The sequence below is a fragment of the Rattus norvegicus genome, chromosome 9 (assembly GCF_036323735.1).
Source record: "Rattus norvegicus strain BN/NHsdMcwi chromosome 9, GRCr8, whole genome shotgun sequence".
Classification (NCBI taxonomy): Eukaryota; Metazoa; Chordata; class Mammalia; order Rodentia; family Muridae; genus Rattus; species Rattus norvegicus.
The window spans coordinates 46,855,996-46,880,940 of NC_086027.1; the positions used below are offsets into that span (position 1 = coordinate 46,855,996).

At 44.0% G+C, this 24,945-nt stretch overlaps 1 protein-coding gene across 14 annotated transcripts in view; it reads left to right on the forward strand.

Moving 5' to 3' along the window:
- Vwa3b (von Willebrand factor A domain containing 3B) overlaps positions 1 to 24,945 on the forward strand; it is a 169,130-nt gene that overhangs the window by 109,689 nt on the left and 34,496 nt on the right. For 10 of the 14 annotated variants that reach the window (XR_010054626.1, XR_010054627.1, XR_594349.4 and 7 more), the window contains 6 exons: positions 2 to 132; positions 2,210 to 2,367; positions 7,389 to 7,499; positions 8,814 to 8,901; positions 8,997 to 9,153; positions 23,083 to 23,201. Coding sequence is in view for 5 of the 14 variants with exons in the window: in XM_063267598.1 (XP_063123668.1) it covers positions 2 to 132; positions 2,210 to 2,367; positions 7,389 to 7,499; positions 8,814 to 8,901; positions 8,997 to 9,153; positions 23,083 to 23,201 (764 nt within the window). In the remaining 9 variants the exon portion in view is untranslated. Of the gene's footprint in view, position 1; positions 133 to 2,209; positions 2,368 to 7,388; positions 7,635 to 8,813; positions 8,902 to 8,983; positions 9,154 to 23,082; positions 23,202 to 24,945 lie in introns of those variants that run through there. The other 4 variants (XR_005489105.2, XR_010054625.1, XM_039084535.2 and 1 more) reach the window with 3 other exon arrangements.

A 24,945-nucleotide genomic window follows, 5' to 3' on the forward strand; every position in this document is an offset into this window, starting at 1 on the left:
GGATGAAGACGTGAACCTTTTACTTCAGGAAGTGCAGCGGGGTTACAGCGACCTGGAGAAGGTACAGGAGCTTTACACCGAGTCCTTAGTCATCGACTGGTGGTACAACACAGACAAGGACACGGATAGCAAGTGAGCTGTCAAACTGCCTGCCACCTCGGCTGAGTCCTCCCCCCCAACTCCTGACTCTCCCCTGCTTCCACCCCCACCTCGCCCCCTTCCTGCTCCCTCCCACTCCCTTCTTCCCCATCCTGCTCTCCCGTTTCTGAAGGGCCTTGGGCGATCTCGTGAGAGAAGCATGTAGTCTGGTCACTTTGGGATTTCTTACAGAGAGAGGATGGTCCAGTAACGGTGGCTAGAGGTGGCCACATATGCACTTGGTATATTCCATCTATTATAGAAAGCAACCTCCACCCCCACCCTTGATGAGCAGTGCTAGGGCAGGGAGGGGAGCCTGAGGTGGAGACTTAGCCCAGGGGTCAAAGGCTTATGTAAAGTTGACAGGCACCTTAACCTCCTCTTACACCATCCTATGACCCAGGATCTGTTTCCTTCTCAGGGCTGTGGTGACAGGTTTGGGATCGATCTCTCTTCCTCTAGCCCATATAGATCATGATTCTCATTCATGGTTCCAAACAAATCACAACTGACCAACTCTCTGTAAATCTCATTAAAGTGACTTAAGGTTGTGTGCACAGACACTCACTCATGCATAGTCCGCCAGGAAGATATCTAAAAGGGAGAGAGCTGGAAAGATGAAAATACATTTATTATCCAGAGCCTTTTATTCATCTAAACACAGTCTTCCTACTAACAAATTATGCATTAACACAGATACCAAATTCGGAGAAGAGAGGCCTGTCCCATAGTGGGTTGTCTTAGAAGGAGACTTTTGTAGTGTTTTTCTTTGGGGGGAATTTGGGAAGCACAAATGCGCTTCTAAATGCCACAAATAAACTAAAAACCAAGTAAGCAAACATTCCTTGAGTATAAACCAGCTTCTCTAGTCTTCTACCCAACACCCTAGCTGCCTTCCTTTTACAGAAGCTGCTAACAACAAACTCTTAGCCAAATGGGCAGCCGTTAACATCCGTGGACTTGGTCAGTTGTCTGTTGTCTGAACAGCGCATGGTCTGCTCCAATGGGTTTTCTGTATCAAGGACTGGGAGGACTGAGAGCTGGAGTCAGAAATGTTTACTGCTGCAACTGTTACACTCTGGACAAGTTACTTAATCCTGAGGTTGCACCATGTTCCCATCTGTAAGATGGTGATAGGCAGCTGGGTGTAGGAACCCATGGTAGAACGAGCAGGTGCCCCAGTGTGCAGGTGCCGGACTTCTCAGCTTCCTTTTTCCTTAATGACATTAGGAAAGTGATTTCTCCCACCTAGCTATTCACAACAGACTATTGATGTGAAGTTTCCCATTAGGTTTAAATAAATAAACAACTATATAATAAGAATGTAACAGCCAAAATCTTTTTTTTTTAACTGAGGCAAACTATGCGTCAGGAGAAGTGGGTACACGACTTCCGGTCCTTTCTGCCTTGAGATGCTCAGTGTAGACATAGTCACACAAAGGTCAGAACACGGGGCAGGACCACACAGCTGTCCCATGACTGCTGTTTTCAAAGTCCAGAGACAGAAACGCCTGGGAAGAGCATTTTTGGATCCCTCCCGGTCTCAGAGATTCTCCAGAACCGTTGGCTGCCGTCTTTGCAGGTGTGGGAAGGCTCCACCTTTACAAGAGCTTGCTGAATGACACTGGGATTGGAGAACTGGGTTTCCACAATGCTTGCCCGTTCACCACCAGTGCTTCCTCCCATTCATCCCCACAGCAGCCCTGGGTAGTCAGCGCTTGACGGACTGAGGACACTGAGAGCAGACCGTGTGACTTGAGGTCACACGTCTGGAAGGAACAGAGCTGTCACAGGAGCCACACCGCTCGGCTCAGGCTGGACCTGACCACACTCCTACGTCCGTGCACCCAGGCATCTTAATGTTTAATTTGATAATAGGAAGACTGAGTATTTTCGGCCTTCCCGTTTGCTGAGGCTCTTAATTAGAGGGGGCTCCTCCTCAGAGGACACTTCTTTAAGTCTGTAGTGTTCAGTGTGAATGTCTTAATGGGCTTCTCTTCCTTCTTAATGGACTTCTCCTTTTACCCTCCTTTTTTATTGGTCTACTTAAAAAAAAATCTGAATCAAACAGGCATCAAAAGGAAATCTCATCCATGGCTTCAACTCCAGAAAAATGTGCAAACTCTCAATCCGACGCTGACTCAATGACTTTGTCACCCTCAAACGTGTCTACAGGATCGTGGAAGGTTTCAGAGGAAAAAACACAGAAAAAGAAAATCCTCCATGCAGGTATCTGGGCACAGGATGGCATGACTCATGCCTGGTTTTCCTCCAGTGAGAGGGACTAAAACCAACCCCCCCCCCCCGCTTTCTTTTAAAACCCCGATTTAGGCATTGTGTTTGCTCATTTGGGTGCCTTGATCATTCCCAGCAGGCCCACCACCTCTGAGCTACCCGCAGCCTCCTGTGCATGACTTTTCAATGCAGTTTTAATTAAGATAACTGGCACGATGTCATGCATAGCCTTACCCTGTAGTGCCCCCCTTCCCCCAGCCACAGTCCACCATGGTAATATCTCACAGAATAATATCACAACACCATGAACAGGATATTGACACTGGTAAAAATCCAACATTTTTCTTCAGATTTGCCCAAGCTTTTCTTGTCTGGCTGTGTTTTTTATCAAGTGTGCAGGCGCATACTGTTAGCCCTATACTCAGGAAGCAGGGTAATTCCATGGCCATGAGAGTCCTATAGGTTGGCCATTTACAGCCACACCCCACACCTTACATACCTTCCCCTGGCCTTTGGGAATCACTATTGTTCTCCTAAAATGTCACAGTTCAAAAATATTTTCGGAATGGAATATATATACACATACATAATATATAATATATTATATATATATCACCTTTTGAAATTGACTGTTTTCTCACTCAGCATAATTTTCTGTAAATCTATACAAGATTTTACAGGTGTCAACAGTTCATTCCTTTTTTATTGGTGAGTAGTATTCCAGGTAATATAAGTATCACAGTTGGCTTCTTAACAGATAAATTAACAGATAAATGATCTGTTGATCAATCCAAGCTGCGTCTAAGCCTATTATAAATAAAGCACATTATGAGCATTCAAGTACAAATTCAATGGGCCTCTTAGCTTTCGTTAAACGAGGGTAAATAGCCAAGAGTAGAGATGCCATGCCTCATGGTGATCCAACCTTTCACTGTGAAGGAAATTATCAGTTTTGCCAAAGCAACCGTGCCGTTTTGTTTGAGCAAGTGACAAGTTACTCTACATCTTCAACAGCATATCTTACCACTGTCTTTAAGGTCTTCATCCCCCTGATGGTCGTATGATAGCTCACAGCGATTTTAAATTCACGTTTCCGTAGTTGCTAATGGTGTTGGCCATCCACGTGCATTTCGCCATTAGCGACTGTTTTTTGCCAGTCGCTGTCCACCTCTGGTGGAATGTCGGTGCATTTGTAGGGCGAATTTTCAAAATGCTTTGAGTGTCTCTGGTGAGCTTTAAGAGTTCCTCATATGTTTTAGACATGAGGCCATCTGGAACCTTCTCTCTCTGTTTGCGTCTTCCCTCCACAGTAGAGTCCTTCGGCAACAGAAGACCGTAATGGGTCAGGCTTTCCTTTCTTGGATCCTTACTTTGGTGTCTAATATAAATTCTAGCTTTAAGTCTTGAAGATTGTTTCTTTTCTTAGAAATCACGTGGTTTTTCTTCTCTATGCTCCATTTTGTGTAAGGTTTGAGATTCGGATCAAAATGTATTCCTTCCCTCCGCTCTCTTTCTTCTTTCTCTTTCTTTTCCTTCCTCTTTCTCTCTCTCTTTCATTTGGGGCTACAGTTATTGCTATAGTATGATTTGCTTTTTATTACTATTATTATATTTTTATTATTTAAAATAAAATTATATTTTTATTAATTAAAATGGGTTCTTCTTCCCAGTCCCGTGCTTCCAGAAAGAAGACTCAGACTCAAAATATATTTACAAATACCTTGGCCATATAGCTAGTTCTTCTCTGACTAGAATCATAGCTGAAGGTAACCCATTAAGTTTAATCTACGTTCTGCCCACGTGACTGGCTACCTGTGCTCAGGTACAATGTGTCCATCCCCTCACATCTTCCTGGACAGATCTTCCCATGCCTGGCTCTCTCCCAGGATTCTTTCTGCCTCCCAGATGTCCCGCCTCCTATTTTATGCCTAAGCCATAGGCCATCAGTCTTTTTATTGGCAGGTGCGACATCTAAACAGACATAAATATTCTCTCTACGTTATTTTGAATTTAAATATATTTTGTTCATATTCTCCCCGTCCCCAAGTCCTTCTAGATCCTCTCCCTCTCTTTACTCACCCAACTTTGAGTTCCTTCTTAATAAAAAAAAAAAAAAAAAAGCCTGTGGAGTCCATTATATGTTGGTCATCTATTCCTGAACACGAGGCCTGCCCTGGAAAGGTGGATATGCCCAGCGTCGCTCTGATTTCCCCTCTCCCAGCAGGTATAAGAGACGGTTCAGTTGTTAACCTTTACTTTAGGGTTAGGTTCTCATTCATTCATTCAAAAAATAAGAAAATAAAATATAATAAGATAAAACAACAACAACAAAACCCATCACATCAAAGTCGGACAAGACAAACCGAGCCAACAGAAGGAAAGGAGCCCAAGAAAAGGCACAAGAATCAGAGACCCACCGCGCACATGTAGGAGTCCCATAAAAACACTAGACTGGAAGCTGTAAGGTCCACACAGAGGCGCTGGTGCAGAGCCGAGCAGGCCCTGTGCCTGCTGCTCCAGCCCCTTCGAGTTCATACGAACTCTGCTCATGTGATGCCGAGGGACTTGCCTTCTTGGGGTCCTTCATCCCTCTGGCTGTTACACACTCTCCATTGCCTCTTCTGAAGGGTTCCCTGATCTCTGAGGACAGGGATTTGATGGAGACCTCCCATTTACAGCGGAGTGTCCCAAGGTCTCTCACTCTGTGCATAACCTCTGGCTGTGGCTCTCCGTGTTTATTCTCATCAGTTGCAGGAGGCGGCTTCTTTGACAGCTGAAGAAGGCACTGATCCACGAGTACAGCAGAATATCATTAGGAGTAATTTAATCACTACATTTCTTCTCCCTTTTGAGACCAGAATCATTCGGTCTTGTCGTAGATCCCCGGACTATTTATTCGAGTCTTGGTTGTTGGTTCCCCAAGCAGTGCTGAGTGTAGGTCCCATCTCCCAGAGTGGGCATTAAGTCAAATCACCTGTAGGTTGATCACTCCCCCAAGCCTCGGGCCACCACTGCTCCACTGCTCCACTTCTTTTCCCTTTGTCCATGCCCTGTGGTCCTGATGGATGGATGTCAATGTCACAGACAGTGAGTTTGCTGCTGTGTTTATTCTAAGGAGTTTTTTAGTTACTCTACGACTTGATGCTTTTGTGTGAGCTTTAGACTGCATTTCGATTATAAAACTCTCTGGGATTTTCCTAGTAATTGCACCAAGTGTGATTCCACTTGGCAGATGACCCGGCTCACAAGCGTGAATTTCTCCCCGTTATCTGAGTCCTCTTATGTCTAACAGTGACCTTTCACAGTTCTCATATCCCATACAAATGCAGTGGTTGGCTTTTCTTAGGTCTGTTACTGGCTACTCTGCTGAAATCTGTAGTATGACGAGTTCTGCATTGAGTGGGTTTCTAAGTGGAGCGTTTTCTGTGTAGGCACCTATGAAGGTATGGGCACTCTCATATTTCCTGTCTCGGGCTTTATTCCACCTTCTCACCCCATCCCAGTGGCTAGAATCCCTACTATTATTTTGACTAATGGTAAGAGTGGCCACCATTTTGTTTTTCTTAATATTAGGAAGAAAGGGTTTTCCCCGGTTAAATGTGATTTCAGCTGTGCAGACTTGTTTATATTCTTTAGCAAGTTTTGAATGGGCTTCATTTAGCTTTCTGAAAAGTTTTTATTTCTCATCACAAATGGGTGCTGGATTTCGGTAGATATTTTTCTGTCCATTGAGTTTTCTTTGGTCTGGTAATAGGGTAGATCGCTTTTTTTTTTTTCTTCTTCAAATACAGAAGCAGCCGTGTATATATTTTCTAGTTCACTTTCTGTTACTGTAAGGAACTTAGATTTATTTCAAATTATGGTCCATCACTGAAGGAAGACAGGACAGGAATTCTTACAGGAACTTGAAGCAAATCCATGGAAAAACTGCCAAAGGCTTTACCAGGCCCATGATTAACTAGCCCTCTCATATAGCCCTGGCCCACCTGTGTAAGGAACGATGCTACCCACAGGAGGGCAAGGCCCTCTTACATCAACTAACAATCAAGACCACCCCCACAGACTAATCTGATCTGAGCAGTCCTTTGGTTGAGATCCCTTCCCAGGTGACTCTAGACCATGTCAAGTTGTCAGTTAAAGCTAACTATGATGACATCTCAAATATTGCTTAATGGTCTCAGGGTAGGACCATAATCTATCACCCCGGTAGATAATATATTTTGTACAGTTAAATTCTTTTTTTTATATGTGTGTGTGTGTGTGTGTGTGTGTGTGTGTGTACTCAGTATGTGTTCTTATGGAAAAGATAGGGTGTGTGTGTATGCATGCATGAGCATGTGTGCATATGTATATATGTATATGTGTGTGTACATGCTATGTGTACTTATGTATGGATGAGATAGGGTGGCATATTTGTGTGCATGCACATGCATGTATGTGTGTGTGTGCATGGTGTGTGTACTTATGGAAGAGATAGGGTATGTTAGGGTGTGTGTGTGTGTGTGTATGCATTCATGTGTGTGTATGTGTGAGTACATGGTGTGTATACTTATGGAGGGGATAGGGTATGTGCATGTACATGCATTCATGTATGTGTATGTGTCTGTGTGTACACGGTGTATACTTATGGAGGAGTTAGTGTGTTTTTCCTTATTTTTTGTTTTGTTTTGTTTTGTTTGAAACTGGGTCTTTCAGTGGCCTGGACCTTTCTCCCAACAGGCTAAACTGGGGAATTAGCAATCCCCAAGGAAGTGCTGCATACACACACACACACACACACACACACACACACACACACACACACACACAGAGTGAAGAGATTACAAGCACACTCCATCACACCTGATTTTTTGCCTTCAAATCAAACTCAGGCCTTCGTGCTTGCATGGCAAGCACTTTCTAGACTGAGCTATTAACCCCCAGTGTAAAATTACATCAACTTAACAAAGTAGTTCTAGCTGATTAGTCTCCTCCCATCCCCAATTCCTATAACCCTCTCTCTGTGATGTCAACAGAATCGACCAAAACAAGCCTACTCAGAAGTCACCTATTCAACTTCAAGAGCTTCAGCGGGAAGAAAGACAGCCCCAGCTCCAAGAGCGACATCACAGCTCTCAGCAACAGAGGCAAGCGAGAGAGGGCTCCTACCTGGGAAGCCCCATTCATGCTTTTGCCCAGCGTTCTGCGCCTGGAAGACCTGGGTGAAATATGTTTGAGGGAGTTAAGAAAATAATAATAATAAAAAAAGGTCACCCTTGAAATGTTGCAGATTCCTCCCTCAGAGGCTCCCTTGTAAATCAGGTCAACCTACCCCTAGTGCACTGGGCTTTCTTAGGGTTAGATTTGCGCTACGTGTATCTGCATGTTTGGTACACTCTTGGCTCACTAGGCCATAGTGTCAGTAGTGATATCCACTACCACTCTGTGCTTTGAACTTGACATTCCCACACCTCATAACAGGGTAACTTTTATCCTTCTATTTATAGGGGATGCCACCCGGTTAGCCTCTTTCTGGTCCCAATTGTCAGTGTTTTAAGGCTAAGAGTGAGGAAAGTATAACTTGTCCACTCAGTGGCCTGTCATGAGATGATTCTTCTTAAAATAAGAAATGGGATAGGTTGATTCCTATAGTGTGATCCCTACATTCCAAATACTTAGTTACTAAACCCTAAGACAGTACACGGTCCTCTCTGAAGCAGGAAGCACTCGAGTGACAAATGCCCACCTGTGCTAACTTGTCATAGAATAACCAGACTTTGCTTGCTTCAGCCCTGCTGTTTGGGAGCTAGCTTATCCTTATCTGACTGCATGCCTTCTGCTCGGGTTCGTGTCCTAAGCCTGCTGCATGCAGTCTGCTCTTCGTGAGCGTTAGCACGTGATCACCATAGCATGTTTCCCCAAGCATTTAGCCAACTCACACCTGAACTGCTTTCCTTTGAGCTGCTGCTAATTCAATGAGGAAATTCAAGTTTATATAAGGATATACATTTAAAGCTCACCATACTAATTTCAACATTTGAACTTAACAATTCAACAGAATCTTAGAGCCCTTGGTTTCCCATTCCAAGCAGAAGAACCATGAAAACCAAAGTGTCTGAATAGGAACTGGTGATCAAGTTGCTCCCCTAACAGTTGTTGGGGAGCCCAGTGCTGAGCGATCGCTGGTACATCGTAGTCTTGCTAAGCATTTTAAGTCCCTGGAGAGGGACCCACGAGCGCACTCTTCCATGGAGAGATGCTCTCTGCATGACAGATAAGGCAGGGCTGTGTCACCCGTGTCTGCAACTCCAGTGGAAGCTGCAGATGCATTCTGCCCAAGAGCCTGCTCTGATAGGTTACGCTATGGCCTCTGAAGTGGGCTGCCATTCTCTCTCCCCCTCAGCAAATGTGAGCGACCCCTGATGCGAGCCCCAGTAGACAGCTTGCACTTCCTTCCACAGAAATGAGCATCCTGCTGATGAACAAGTATCTAGATGACAAATTGTCAGAAAGCCTCAGTGGAAATGGGAGCCAAGTTAGTGACCACACGTGAGTGCTCTGATCTAAGGAGGACAGTCTGCTCTGGTTTTTGTTGGTGAGCGACTAAGTTGCACGTTTTTAAACTCTACAGTCTGTGTTCTTAGCTCTTCGGACATGTCCTCCAAAACCTGGCTCCAAATCCATGGCCTGGTGGCCAAGAAACTCACCATCACAGACGCCTTGGCCGGGACCATGGTATCCCACAGCTCCACCTATGTCCCCATCCTGAATAAGAATGTTGTCTCCAAGGTCTTTGATGAGGTAATGTGACTGCCTGTCCCATGTTTGAGGAGGATTTTTTTTTTAATTTTCTGCTTAAATTAAAAATAGCCTGCTTTGATGTCTTGAGCAGTTTTAGCAGAGATGTATTAATAGAGGTTACACGTGAATGGGGGAGGGGAGAGGTGGGGATCCTTAAGACTTCTCCTTCTAGGGTGGGAGGAACCGACCTCTACCAAGCTGGAAGTTTGTAACTTCTTGTTGCTGGGGAGAGGTGTGGATCTATGGAGATGCCGAAAGCTCTCTAGATGGGAGTTATGAGTGAGGATTCAGGGACAGAGTGGTAGAGGACAGGAAAGCTTGGCCGAAGAGATGAGGCCTTTCCTTTTCTCAAGTTGAATGGCATTTTTTTCCCTCCATTATGAAAGTCACCTCCACAGGCAAGAAGAGAGGGGCAGTGTGGAGGATAAAGCTGAGGTAATCACATTCCTAGAGAAGAAAACAATCCTTCAGTATGAGTGTTTGTGGTAGGGTATATGCCGCCAAGGCCATGTAAATATAGTTAGGCCTAGTTGGCCCTTGGTGTCTGTGAGCTCTTTATCTCGGCTGTAACTATTCTTAGATCAAAAGTTGCATCTGTGTTGAGCATGTTCGTCTCCCTGTTACTGCCTAACCACTGCTGTATAACAGGTAACTATTTATATAGCATTCACACTGTAGCAGGCATTGTGAAAAACTGGTAATTTAAGATACATAGGAGGGTGTGGGAAGTTATATGCAGAAAACCCCTCTGTTTAACAGAAGGGTCTTGAGCATCTGAGAAATTTGGTGTTGGCAATGGTGGTAGTATGTTCTAAAGCCAGTACCCCCCACCATGAGGATCGATTGTACTGAGAAGGAGTCCCAGAGTTTTAGAAGGGAGAAATCCTTGTTTTTAGGGAGTACATTTTCGGAAGCAGCCAAATGATAGTGGGGCGTCAAAGGCAGAAGCCGTGTGGATGAGAAGACCGTGATCTACTGTTGCCTAGCGAATATAAGATGCTGGAAGTTTAAGTAGAAACTGTCAGGCTTCCCAGCACCAAAGGGTGTGGCATCCTGAAGGAACTGGAGGGGGAGGAGCTACCAATAGGAGGGAGGGGGGAGGGGGAGAAGCTGCTGGAGTAGCTCTTGAACTTGGAAAAGATCATCATGGAGTATAAGTCCCGCTGCGAAATTCTCTCTGCTTTTCATATACATGAAATTCCCCATGAGAACATCTGGGAAATGAAACTAAAGGCAAAAGGATTATTTAGAAAAGCAAGTAAAAGGGGCTCTAACTGGCTTTGAACTCACGGTGGTTGGCGTACTTAGAGCATCAGACAGACAGATGGGATTCATTTATGTTAGTCATTAGTCACATGTAACACCGTAAACAATGGAGGTCAGCATCACCCTGTTCTTCACCCCAGAGGTTGTGCGTGGTACTGGTTACCTCAACCATACCTCTGCCTCAAGGCTGCAGAGGCAACAAAATGGAACAAATACTGACTTGTCTCTGCCAGGAAGTGTGCTGACATTTTCTTCACGTTGTGTGTGTTTCTTTTATTAATATATTTGAATTTATTAGGAAGAAACCCTGTTTAATGACTTCTCCCAGGAGGTAGAGTTTTCTTGGGCTTATATCATTCCTCTTTGTAACTCTCCCCAGAGCTGGGGATAACACTGGAATGGAAATTTCTCAAAAACAAATGTGACAGACTAGGGAAGTGCAAGCATATGACCAAGAAAAGAAACCAGAAAGAGAATATGTATCTCCTAACTACATCAAAATGAATCACTGCAGAAGAGGGAGTCAGAGGCAGTGGCTGGTACACAAAACAGGGTTTTCCAGACACAGTGAGGCAGCTGCTCATGTGGACCAATAGTGGTTGTGACAGCAAGGAAAAGACCCACACAAGCTCAAGTCACACCAAACCCAGCATGGACAGGGGAGGAGGGCACTAAATCCCACCACTAGCCGAGGAGCTCTTGGCAATTCCTCACCTCTGGGAAGACGGAGTGTTAGTTCTTTAAGGTATGGCCCCTAGTAGGTAGAATATACTCTGGTGATTGGTCCCACACCCAAGAGTATGTGAGCAACACAGTTAGAGTCAGTGGATTTAGAAAAAACGTTAGGGGCTGGAGAGGTAGCTCAGTGGTTAAGAGCACTGACTGCTCTTCCAGAGGTCCTGAGTTCAATTCCCAGCAACCACATGGTGGCTCACAACCATCTGTAATGAGATCTGATGCCCTCTTCTGGTGAAGATAGCTATAGTTTACTTATATATAAAATAAATCTTTAAAAGAAAAAAGTTAGGGTACAATCATGGGCAGGTAGGGAAGGGAGGGTTGATCTAGGAAGAATTAGAGGAGAGGCATGTGGACTACCAACATTTATGAAGTTCTCAAAGAACTAATAAATATGGTGTTCTGCATAAAAGCACATGAGGGAGAAACAGTTATAAGAAAACACTGTAGCATATACAATGAGGAGGGGCTGCAAGAATTCCATCATTTTTTTTCAGAGTTGAGGACCGAACCCAGGGTCTTACACTTGCTAGGCAAGCGTTCTACCACTGAGCTAAATCCCCAACCCCAAGAATTCCATCATTAATACGCACGTGTGATTCAGTATACATCAGTACTAATGTTCAGCCTGGATACACACATACAAGCTTGCCACAAAGGGACATGAACATAATAAATGTTCCACTGAAAAATCTGAGAGAAAAAGCCAAGGAGATGCACACAAATATTTAGCTTTAGAGGCAACCAGATATATGAGGTCAGACAAATACAAGTAGAAAACCAATTGCATACCCCTTTCCCCATCAAATTGGAAAGGTTAAAGCACACACACACACACACACACACACACACACACACACACACACACACACACACACAGGAGTCAGAGAGATGGCTGGGTGGATCAAGACTTCGGCTACCACGTCTGACTTGAATGGGATGGGAAAGTTACCTCTGCAAGTTTGTCCCCTGGCTCTGATGTATGTGTCAAGAAAGTAAAGCTTGGATGGATTAAAGACTTTCAACTTTGTCTTGAAGAAAATGAGAGAGGCTTTTTTCACTGGACAAAGTTAACCCTGGCTTTTTGGTGCCAGGTCAAAGAAGAGCACAGAGATGTGACGCTGAGCGCCCAAGTCTGGACAGCCAGGACCCAGTGGTGACACTCGGTATCGATGGAGACTGGTGTGAAGTCATGTAGTCTGGGCTGAAAGATGTGAGGTGGGGAGAGGCAGGGTCCAGAATGATCCTTAAGATTTCACCCCGACAGAGGCGCCCTCAAAAGCACACAGCAGACGCAAGGCTGCTGACTCAATCTATGGTCCTGACAAAACCGACACACGCCCCCACGGAGGAATGAAATTAGACCAGCAACTCTCACCATGGAGAAGCATCAGTTCAAAGTGGGTCAACGTTTAAAACATGAGACACCAAGACTGCTAGAGGAAACCAGGGAATACACTTCAAGTCACAGGTGCAGTCAAGGGTATTCCGGACAAACCTCCAGTGGCACAGGAAACTGACCCATGAACCAACGGACGGGATGGCGTGAAATTAAAATGTTTCTCGGCAGGAAAGGAAATATTCTAGGCAGAAGCACACAACCCGTGGGAGGGAGGAGAATCTTTGCCAACTGTACTTCAGACAGGAGGTCGACATCTACAATATAAAGAACCGAGAGAATTAAACACTAAAACGTGAAACTGCCTATTGAGAAATGGGATAACGAAACGAACTGTTCTCCAAACAGGCAAGAAATATTTTTTAAAACCCCCCGACATCCTTAGCAACCAAGTAAATGCTAATTTAAGCCACTCAGATAGTCCTGTCTCACCCGATCTTAATTGCTCACAACAACTGACCACGAAATGTGTGGAGGATATGAGGAAGAAAGGGCCCAAATCACCCTGGGAGGAGTGGACTAACACAGTCATTATGGAAGCATTCCTCAAGAAAATTAAAAACAGGACTATGATCTGATCCGGATATACTACGCCATGGACTTCATATCCTACAGCGGAGATGTCTGTGGGTCACACTCATGGCTGCTGCCTTCCCAATATCCAGGAAGTGGAAGCTGCCTAGACATCATTCAGTAGTTAGGTGGATCATGAAAATGGGGCGTATATAAGGAACGGTGTGTTTCTCAGCTGATAAAGAAGGAGTGAAGTTATGAGATCTGCAGGAGACTGCGGATCTGCGAAGAATTATACTACGTGAAATGACCCAGGCTCAGGAACACAGACGGCACATGTTCTCATGTGTGCGACCTGTGTCAGTTACTTTTCTGCTATTGACAAAGGTCATGACTAAAGGAGGAGGGAATTCTGGTTTGTGGCTCCAGAGGGATGCGTCTATCGCGGTGGAGAGGCACAAGCTGCAAGCCGCAGACAGTAGGCATGGCCAGAGCAGGAAGCCAAGTTCTCATCCTTCGTTCTTTACTGTAAGCACAAAGCAGAGAGAAAAATCTGCAACTGACACAGGCATTCTATTTCTTGCTTTCTTTTTTAAAGATTTATTTATTCTCATACACACACACACACACACACACACACACACACACACACACACACACACATATATATATACTGTTGATGTCTTCAGACACTCCAGAAGAGGGCATCAGATCTCATTACAGATGGTTGTGAGCCACCATGTGGTTGCTGGGAATTGAACTCAGGACCTCTGGAAGAGCAGTCAGTGCTCTTAACCGCTGAGCCATCTCTCCAGCCTTCAAAGCTTTTAATTTTTAAGCCTACCTCCAATGACGTATTTCCCGTAGCAAGGCCACAGCACCCAGATCTCTCCAAGCAATGCCACTAACCAGGAACCAAGTAGCCTTGTTGGAGTTGTCATACCACTGTAGGCGTGGGCTTTAAGATCCTCTTCCTAGCTGCCTGGAAGCAAGTCTTCCACTACTCAGCAAAATTCTAACTAAGACAGTGCTCTTAACCGCTAAGCCACCTCTCCAGCCCCCAGCATTCTTTTTCCATTCTTCCTGTTTATATCTGGGGGTCTCTTCCAGTCTAAGGAAATACTAGGGAATAAAAGATACAAACAGAAGATACTTGAAGTTTACTCATCGGCCTTTTGCAATGCATACTACATCATTTACTGCTGACGTCACAGTGCTGGGCAATCCGGCATCTCAAACTCTGTACTTTTGATCAACCATTGCCCATTGCCTTCTGCTCTGCCCCTTTACTGAAGCCTCTAGAACCAGCATCCCACAGTATTTCTAGCAGTTCCTCCTTTTAAGGTATGAGTAGGTGCGACCATGTTCTCTCATCATGGCTGGAAAGATGGCTTCGGAATTAAGGGCGATTGTCCTTGCAGAATACCTTGGCTCAGTTCTCAGCAGCCAAGTCGGGTGGCTCCCAACCGCCTGAGACTCCACCTCCAGGGGATCTAATGCCCTCCCCCAGCCTGTGTGGGCATTACACTCACATGCACAGACACACAGACACATATGCATATTCAGAATTAAAAATAAATCTTACAAAGATCACAGGTAAGTAAGTCACGCATGTGCTAATTGGCTCGAATGAATCACATCACATTGTAAACTGATAACCTGCTGCAGACCTTATTTAATTTCCATCTGGGGGTTTTACCCCATCTGTAACCATTACTTTCCTGGATAAAAGGCACACAACTTTTATTGTTTATAATGAACCTTAAATAGCACAAGAACTGTGTTCCATCTGGACTGCTCTTCATGTAATGGCCAACCCTCAGGGCCACATTTTTTGTGACTCACCTAACCCATAGGGACTTTTCTTCCTCCTTCATTCACCTTCTCCCTCATGTGGTTCTCCTCCGACCCTCTAAGCCCAGGAATCCTAAACCCAACCTATATCTCTTCTTCCCAGCTATTGGCTGATGGCATCTTTATTTACCAATCAGAAATAACTTTGGGGCAAGGTCACATAGCATCACTTGGGTCTAAGTGCAGACTCTCTCATCTCTGGGGCAGTGCACTTAGCATTACAACACACAGCACAAGACCAAACCTCACCCAATACCAAACCTTCACACTGTGCCCTAAAAAAGTACAGTTATGATTTGTCAAGAAAAGAAGTCAAAAATTTAAGGGCCTAAACTGTACTTTGTAGATGAGATTGAAATTCTTTACTGTGCATCTCTATCCCTATCTAACACTTGCCCTTCTGTTAATGAGGAAGGGTGAGTTTGTGGAGCACTATCCTGTCTGTCTGCCTGGCTGCCTGTCTGTCTGTCTGTCTGTCTGTCTGTCTGTCTGTCCGGGATGAGAATGGAAGGTGCCTCCAAAGGTGCCAAACACAAGTACCCTTGGGAGAATGCCCATCCCCTTCCCTTTGGCCTTGCTTTCTGGAGGCTAAATGCTAGAATGTTCTCCTAAAAATCAGGACCCTAACTCCTGCCCCTCCTGAATTTTTCCTTCATATCAATCCCAGAGTAGACTCTAGTTTTTATTAGAGTCTTAGTTAGGGTTTTACTGCTGTGAACAGACACCATGACCTAGGCAACTCTTACAAGGACAACATTTAGTTGGGGCTGGCTTACATGTTCAGAGGTTCAGTCCATCATCATCAAGGTGGGAACATGGCAGCATCCAGGCAGGCATGGTTCAGGAGGAGCTGAGAGTTCTACATCTTCATCTGAAGGCTGCTAGTGGAAGACTGACTTCCAGGCAGCTAGGATGAGGGTCTTAAAGCCCACACCCACAGTGACACACCTACTCCAACAAGGCCACACCTATTCCAACCAGGCCACACCTTCTAATAGTGTCACTCCCGGGGCCAAGCACATATAAATCATCTCAAGTACTGACTGCTCTCCCAGAGGTCCCGAGTTCAATTCCCAGCAGACACACGGTGGCTCACAACCATCTGTAGTGGGAGCTGATGCCCTCTTCTGGTGTGTCTGAACACAGCTACAGTGTACACATATAAGATAAATAAAATATTTATTAAAAAACTGATATGCTAAAATATCTCCCACCTTATTGGAGACACTTTTTTAAAATTTGAATTATTTTTGTAAGAAAGATTAAGCTGGCAAACAGATGGGCCTGCATCTTATCTTGCCACCTGGAGAACTTGAACTGACTCCTCTGTGCGGCACCTGCATGTCTGGTTTTGTACGGACTCTTGGCTTCATTCATGGCCTGTCCAGGCTTTCTTTCCTCTGCTGAGGCACAATGCTATTCTGCTTTCCGGTTCCCTGGACCAGTATCAAATCCGTCACCTTGGAAATGAGAAGAAAGGTTACCCTAGCAACTGTTCGTTACAAGATATAAAATAGGCCAGATAATTTTATCTCAGCCCTTTCAAAAAGAGAAATCCATCACCAAACCATACACAGAATGAAACTGCTTTAGCCAATTGATGAGCCTAGAAGTCAGAGCTCTTCATTGATAATTGCTCTTTAAAAAAAAAGAGAGAGATTGAGGTAATGTGGGAAGATTAGCCTACATTATTGACAGCATACCATATCATCATCATCATCATCTCCATCTCCATCATCACCAGCACCAGCACCATGACATCTGTTATAGCATCCCTTCTAGACTTTCTTGCCTTGTCCTCTGGGTTCTTTGCACACCATCTCTACCATCTGCTGGAGGACCATGAAGGGCCTGTGATCTATTATTCTGTGATGGCTACTGGTTATTATTCTGTGATGGCTACTGGTCATGCACTAGGCTCTGAGGAAAGCATTTGACATCATTAATGCATCCATCCAGAATCCTAGCGCAACCCGTGAGGTATCTACCCATCTCATCACTTAGCCGGCAGGAATGCTACCTACAAAGAGATCAGTGACGTTGTTTAAATCCAATTCTCCTGCTTTCAAATATAGGAGGATATCTATATCCCCAGCACTCAGGAGGCTGATCAGAAGAACGGCTGCAAGTTCAAAGCCAGCCTGGGCTACAGAGTGAAGCCTAGCCCAGCCTGGGCTACAGTGTGAGACCCTGCCAAAAACCACCCAGCAAACAAACAGCAAATACAGGAGGATTAAACATAAAATGACCAATGGGAAAAAATAAAAAAATTTAAATACAGTTGTTACAAAAGATTATAAATATAGATATAGATAAGATATAGATTAGATATAAATAATATAGCTATAGGTGTGGTGTAGGTACATATATGTGTGTGTACATATATATATACCTATACCATATATACGTGTGTGTATGTATATATATACACACACATATATATGAGTATAAAGGTATATATGTATAACATATATCTATGTTTATCTATACTTATATATGTATATGTATATATACATATATGCACATACATATATACATACATATACATATATACATACATATACATATATACATATACATATATGCATATACATATATATACACATACATATATATACATATATCTATCTATCTATCTCTATATATGAAAAGGAAGCATTAGAATGGCCAGGCCTTTTTTGATACATTCATGCCCTTTGTTCTTTTCTTTAGGGTCTAACCACAGTGAAATCACACTGTACACAACAGTGTTCATGCCCATATTTTCACTCAGGTGTCCAACAACATTACAGAGCGTCAGCAAACGCTTACTTTTCTAAATTTTGGATCTAAAGCGTGGGTGACAATCAGTGCCTCAGTCACACGCTCTGATGGCTTTCGAGCAATCTTGTTGACACACCGCTCTGCCAGTCAGTCCTGTGCCTGTCTTCACGGGTTCGATGGAGCTTGCAGAGGCTTCCGTCTGAAGAGCGCACTCTTCAGAATCAGCACTTCACAGTTTGGACAGCTGCAATTTCTAGATCACATCTGTATCAGAAGCCTGTCCCCGAGAGACATTTCCATTAGATCTGTCCCATCAGAGCCTTTGTGTGGCTAGTTTGGAAACCACGGAAATCCATGAATTTTATCCAGGTTCAACAATGAAATGTATAGTAATCAATTTCACACTGTTTTCTCAGTTTCGCATTCTGACTCCTAATGTCATCTGGTAAACTCTTTCCGACGATTGTTTGATTAATTTTAATAATATTTACTTATATAAACTGTGAAGCTGGACACATGGCTCACAGAGCTTGTACTGTTCTTCCCAGAGGACCTGAGTTTTATTCCAATGCCCATGTCAGATGACCCACAGCTCCCTGCACCTCCAGTTCCAGGGTTCTGGCGCCCTCTTCTGGCCTCCTCGGGTGCCTTCACACACATGCACATACACAACACAGACCTATAGGCTTACACATAAACATTCAAAAGATACCTTTTTAAAATAGTTCATTAAACAGTGACAACATATTGAACCACTCCTCCTGTTTTGGGGACAACCTACATGGGATTCTGAGACTGTTCACTTCCCTCTATCTTTCTGGTACCACTAAGACAGAAATAGCATACACACAAAATAAACCAAATGAAAACTTGGCCTTTTCTACTTCTACATAGAAGTGGCATGATTTCATTTCAATATTCAAGTACTTTGCCACATTTGAATTATAAATCTCTTAAAAATCCTTCTTACATTATTCATAGCCAGGAAACCTTTCCCCCAACTGACAACATCCTCCTTCACCCCACATGTTTCTTAGAACACAAATTTAGCAGACTCTAAGCTTCATGTTTTAAATATCAAACTGCCAAAAAGATGTTTTCGGCCTCCGTTTTAGTTTCTCATGTTATTCAACAAGTGGTTACTTGGTGTACACATTATGTCAGCAAAAACAATTTATGTGCATGTGTGTGCACACACATATGTCATGAAAGTAGGGCATGCATGCGCCACAGTGTGCACGTAGAGGTGAGAGGACAGCCTTGTGGAGGAAAGCCTCCCTCCCTTTATGTGGGTCATGATGACTCAGGTGGCTAGGCTTGTATAGAAACTGTCACTGAGCCCCAGCAGGCAACACTAACAGAAACAGAATAAAGTGGGCAGGAGAGATGGCTCTGTGGTTAAGAGCACTGACTTCTTTTCCAGAAGACCCGAGGTTGATTTCCCAATACCTAGGTGTTGGCTTACAACCCCCTGCAAAGTCCAGTTCCAGAGGCTCTGACAGGCTCTTCTGGCCTGTGAGATACCAGGCTCACACATGGTGCCCAGACATACGTATAGGCAAAATACCCATACACAGAAAAAGAATAGTGTAAGAAACACTTGTAAGTGTATAGTTTAATGGACACTTTAGTTGGCCATCTAGCAAAAATTACAATTAAATGTGTTTGTAATGGGATTGAATGAAAACATATGTAGAGAATGCCTGTTGTTCTTGGTAGAGAGTGAGGGTGAGTTCTATTATTATTATTATTGTTATTATCATTATTATTATTATTATTATTATATCATCATAAAGTTACTTTTCAGTTCTTTTCAGCCTTTATTTCCTCTAACAGTGGGAAAATGTTATCAGCCCATTTTGCCCACCCCACGGATCCTAGAAATTTCTGCCTCTGTAGTCCATTAATCTTGTCTCTCTAATCTTGTCTCTCTAACTCGCCTTCCTCCCTCTCTCAGCACCTGTGCTACACCTCTAGCGTGCTGCCATCTTGATTCGCTGCTTGCCTCTAAGGGGCATTGATTGATGTGAACGGGATGAGGTCTCTAGTTTTGCCTCAGAGAACTAAAGTACATGACGCCTCATTACCAAATACTGTCTAGAAGGATTCCCCCAGCCGAGTTCCATAAGTATGAAGGAAGCCATTTCCAAGGGGGTTCTGAGCATATGCCTTTATTTCCTCTCAGACAGGGCCCTCAGTTGCTACACCCACCCCACCTGCTCCTCTGAAAAGCCAATCAGCCATGACTCTGACCCCCCAAGCTCTGGAATGCCCCTTATGACACAGACTTTGACATCATAAAGAGGGGGTAGCATCTTGTCTCTTAAGTAGCCACCATGTTGTAAAAACTAAGACCAAAGACTGCAGTTGTGGAGTATGCGTTTGTGTTCCCTGAATCCTGTGTGCAGAAAGGAAGGAGAGTGGGTGCTCACAAGTGAGATTTGAACATCTACGTTCAAGTCCAAGATGGCCGTGCAAGGTGTGAGGTCTCGATCTACTAAACAGGGAAGTACAGTATGAGTTTGCTTTTGGTTAAGTAGTCAAGGATCCGACTAAACACTTTTTAGCACTGAGTTATCATCAACATGTAAACTAGGAGAGACATAGGCAGACTTCTAAAGGGGTACTTTCCTACCAGGTCACAGGTCTTGTTTGGGTTGATATGTTTTTCCTCTCAAGTTTTTGTGACATTGCTCTATTTTGAAGGGACATTACACACACACACACACACACACACACACACACACACACATACACACACACAAACTTATGCAATCTTCGGTTTCAAAACCCAGGCATTTCACCTTTAACCTCCTGTTCAGTTTACTTCCCTTTGAAAGGTGTGCTCCGGAGCCACATGCTGACGCCCTGTGGTTTCCGAGAAGCTGGTGGAGTGCCAAAGCTCTTAACATTACGCCTGTTCTCTTCTCTTTTCTAAACCTTTGCCTCCTTTATTTGCTCAAACCCTGACTAATTCGAGAATGAATATGCGTTGTTTAAAAGTAAAATCTTTAAAAAAAAAAAAGTCTTGCCTACCTCCTGTGACTCCCAAGTCACTATTTTTGATAGTTTTGACCCCAACGTTATGAATGTTTTAGATACTTTTGGAGATAGTCAAGGTGTCGGAAGTAAGGACTAGGAGTTCACATCACTTTACTTGTTTTGAGACAGGGTGTCTCTGTGTAGCCCTGGCTGTACTGGAACTCTGAGGCCCAAGTGGGCCTCGAACTCAGAGATCTGCCTGCCTCTGCCTCCCAAGTGCTGGGACTAAAGGCGTGTGCCACCACTGCCTGGTCCCACACCACCTTTTTTCTTCTTTTTAATGTTTCAATACAAAAATACTAAACTATATCTCTACCCTAAAACTATACCGTTAAAGAAAAGACTCAAAATAGTGCAACCTTTATTCTGGGGACAGAAGATAGAGCTGGGGAGGCTTCAGTCACACTCTCTGTACAAGGACCCAGACCCTCCCAAGCACTCAGGCTGATGGGGCCCATTATCAAACTTTGGCCAGCACCCATCACGATTGTTAATGAAGGGTATCTTTCTACCCTTTTTTGCAGTTTAAATCTATAGATACAGCCATCATTTTTGAAGCCTCTGCATGCATGGATTCATGTACACACGTGCACACACACACACTCACATGCTTGCACATGCACACACACTTGTACACACCCATACACACATGTATGTGTGTGCACACTCATACACTCACACAGACACATGCACACTCATACACTCACACACACACAGACACATGCACACTCATACACTCACACACACACACACACACACACACACACACACACACACCAGATGTTGCTCCTTATATGACCTCCCTCTTTGATTCTATTCTTTTGACCTTTCTATTACTTCCTGTTGAGGTTTCTAAATCTCCATCCATATAACCACCTATCACCCATTGATCTGCGGGGTTCTTTTGCCCACACGCTGTATTATGGGGGAAAGTATACATTATTTCACGAGGTATTTTTTAAATGTTTATGCCCAGTTTTAACTTTATTCAATCTGTGAAGAGTATTTCTATATTTCAGTTCAAATGTCATTTTCCCATGATTCAAAAATGTGCGGCCATTTCTTCTTAGAATTTCAGTAAGCTCTCATCTTTGGGCAGCCTAGTTGACACCAAACAAAAGGTTCTCTTCTCAGTTGAGTGCCATGCCTCAAACAAGCACAGATAAGAAGGGGTGAAGAACGATTTCCTCCTTGCAGTAGATAAAGAGAACATAGGAGTCATTTATACATGTTGTTATGCGCACATGAGATACCCTCTCCAGATGAAGGAAGTGTGAGGGCTTTACTGGGAATTTCACACATACTCACACAGGGAACCACTTAAGGGGTTCCCACTGCCATGCCATCACTGGACACAAAGCCAGCAACCCACGGCTTCACCCAGGCACACCTGTCTACATTGCTCTTCAACTTCATAACTCTCCATGTACAGCTTCTTTCTTCTTTCTTTGCACTGGTTTCTTAATATATGTTGGCACAGTTTTAGAAGCTGGAGGGGCATAACGACATAAACTGTACCATCTAAATTGAAATTAGGACTTTCTTATTAAAAGTAATTTCTTAGGGTTGGAGAGATGGCTCAGTGGTTAAGAGCACTCGTTGCTTTTGCAAAGAACCGGGATTCAATCCCCAGCATGCATACCATGAGTCTTAATCACCTATGACTTCAGTTCCAGAGGATCTAATGCCCTCTTCCAGCTTCACAAATACCACATATGCAAGTGGTGCACATGCACACACATACATGCACCCACACACGTGTGCACACACATGCACACACATGCAAAACACAAAAAATAAAATGAATATGTCAAAAAAGTAATTTCTCTGATTTCCAGAATGCTTGCCTACTCCCGTGGTTGGGATCACATACAGTTGAAAACATCAATAGCATGGTTTGGTCTTTACCTACTAGACCTTTTCCTTTCTGTTGAATATTATGTATGGATTATTAACATGTAAAATCTTATATTTTATTATATATAATATTATGTTATACATATATATCCATGTCTATAAAATGGTCCTATTTATTATTGCCTATACTTAAGAACTTACTAGAAGCCTCTAGAGATAATATTCAGCTACGACAATGATTTCTTGAAGCGATTTCTTTTTCTGTTGGTTTTATTGTGTGGTAGTGGTCTTTAAAATGTATAGTTTCTAAAATCGGGGTGAGCTTAGTAACTCTATCTCTTATTCTTACGTCCAAGATTTACTGTATTCTGTTTTTCGACACTTAAGTGAGGATTTTTATAGAGTTTTTATAGTTTTTTAACGTACCCACATAAGTGCACCCTTGAGGGCTCCCGTGAACCTGTTGAGTGACTCTCCTTTCTGTGGCTGCTGTGCAGATGTTCCCTGTGGCACATATGTGCAGTAACAGCGATAAGATGATATTAATTAACCCTCGTGGAGTCAACCTCAATACCTACAAGCAAAATGTGGAGCAAGCCATCAGATCCTATGAGAAGTGAGTATTAATCATGGGCATGCTCAATGGAGAATTCATTTGGGCTTCTTCCCTTTTGTTTGTAGCTTAGAATGCCTTGTCTATAAACAGCAATTATAAAACAGCCCCCTATCAACACCAGCCTCGAAGTAAGAGCTCATGCAGGGTCTCTCCCTGGATGCTGGACAATACTTCAGGCTCCTGAGCTGGTCTTTCCAACAGACTTTTAAATAAGCCAGTTTCCCATCCTAAACGCTGTAGAAATCTTGTGTTTCCAGGAAGCCTTCTCTGTGCACCATGGGATTGATCACGTTGGCACCTAATGCTTTGATAAGTAGCTAGCAAAGACCACAGCAGCGAGAGGCCATGGAGACATCTCTCCCATTCAACCACCCACAGAGCAAAAATGAGCAGGAGAGCAAACTGTGTCTGACCTGAGCTTGGGTCGGATTTCTCTTTCTTGTAACATTCCTCCAAATACAAAACAATCAGGCACACAGAATTTACATAAATGCACAGATACAAAAGCGAGTGTGCATACATAGTCTTGGGAATTCCGAGTAATGTACAATTACGGCACCTGGGACGGTGTGCCTTGACTCTGTGCAAATGCACCAGCTTTTGGCATGTGAGAACCCAGTGGTTACGATCCTGATAAATCTGTACCCAGTAAAGGGGAACCTTGGAGCCAGAGTCCTGGTGATCACTGGAGGGTAACTCAGTAAGTGCAGATTATTTACCTGCTTTTGTATAGAGATGGTGACTACACTGACTACAGAGAGAACTCTACACTCAAATGGCTCCTGTGCCCATGCTGAGACGGCCCCTGCCTTTCCTCAGGGACAGGTGACCTGGTTGTCATGCTTGCCCAAGCCACCTGCACACCAACCTAGAATCCGTCCTTCGTGTAGCGTGCACATTTCTGTGAACTTTGAAGGTGCCCAGCCTCTTTGGGAAGCTTGTTCTAGATTCTGGGAGCTCCACAGTTGGGTTTTCACTTTCTCCACATGAGATATATCCGTTATAACTTAGGATGAAGAGAGTCTACTGTGTGCTCAGAGCCCGACTCCTGCCACAGGGAGCCACATCCACCCCATAGGAAGGTCTTTTCCTATCCCTGGATGACACTCTAGTCTCTTCCTCCTCAGCCTCCTTCACTGCCCTCCCCATAGGCATGTGAGCCCCTTCCGTGGTCTTTATAGAACCCTCAGCCCAGGGTGAGATTTCCTCATCCACAATGAAAGGGTCAGGAGAATTTCAGGTTTTTCTTCCATATCTTTGATATTTGCACAGCATAAAATGGGGTACGATGGTGTACCCTTGGAATTGAGCTCGAGTCCAAACACATTTGTTTGTTTATTATTTGAAATTATTTCATGCCAGAAACAAAGTTTCCTGGCATGGATGCAATTTCCCCACTCGTCACTCTGGCATGCAATACGGTTGCAATTTGGGTTTTGTTGCTGCTTTGGATTAGGGATGCTCCACCTGCTTCCCCACCTCCCCTGCCTCCCATCCCCTCCAGTCCCAACACCCCACCCCCACCCCACCCCCCGACGTCTTTCTGCCTTCCATCTTTATCTTGGTAGTAAGATGAGCTATCCTAAGCCCACTCTCTGTCCTCCCTGGGTCTGGAGCCTGCATGAAGTCCTCTTTTTAAAAGACTGTTACTCTGCTGTCCCTCAGCTGGTCCTTCTTCCTGGTGGCCTCCCCTCTGAGGCCTCTCCAGACCCCTCTCTACTCTCTACCCCGTTGTGACCTTTGT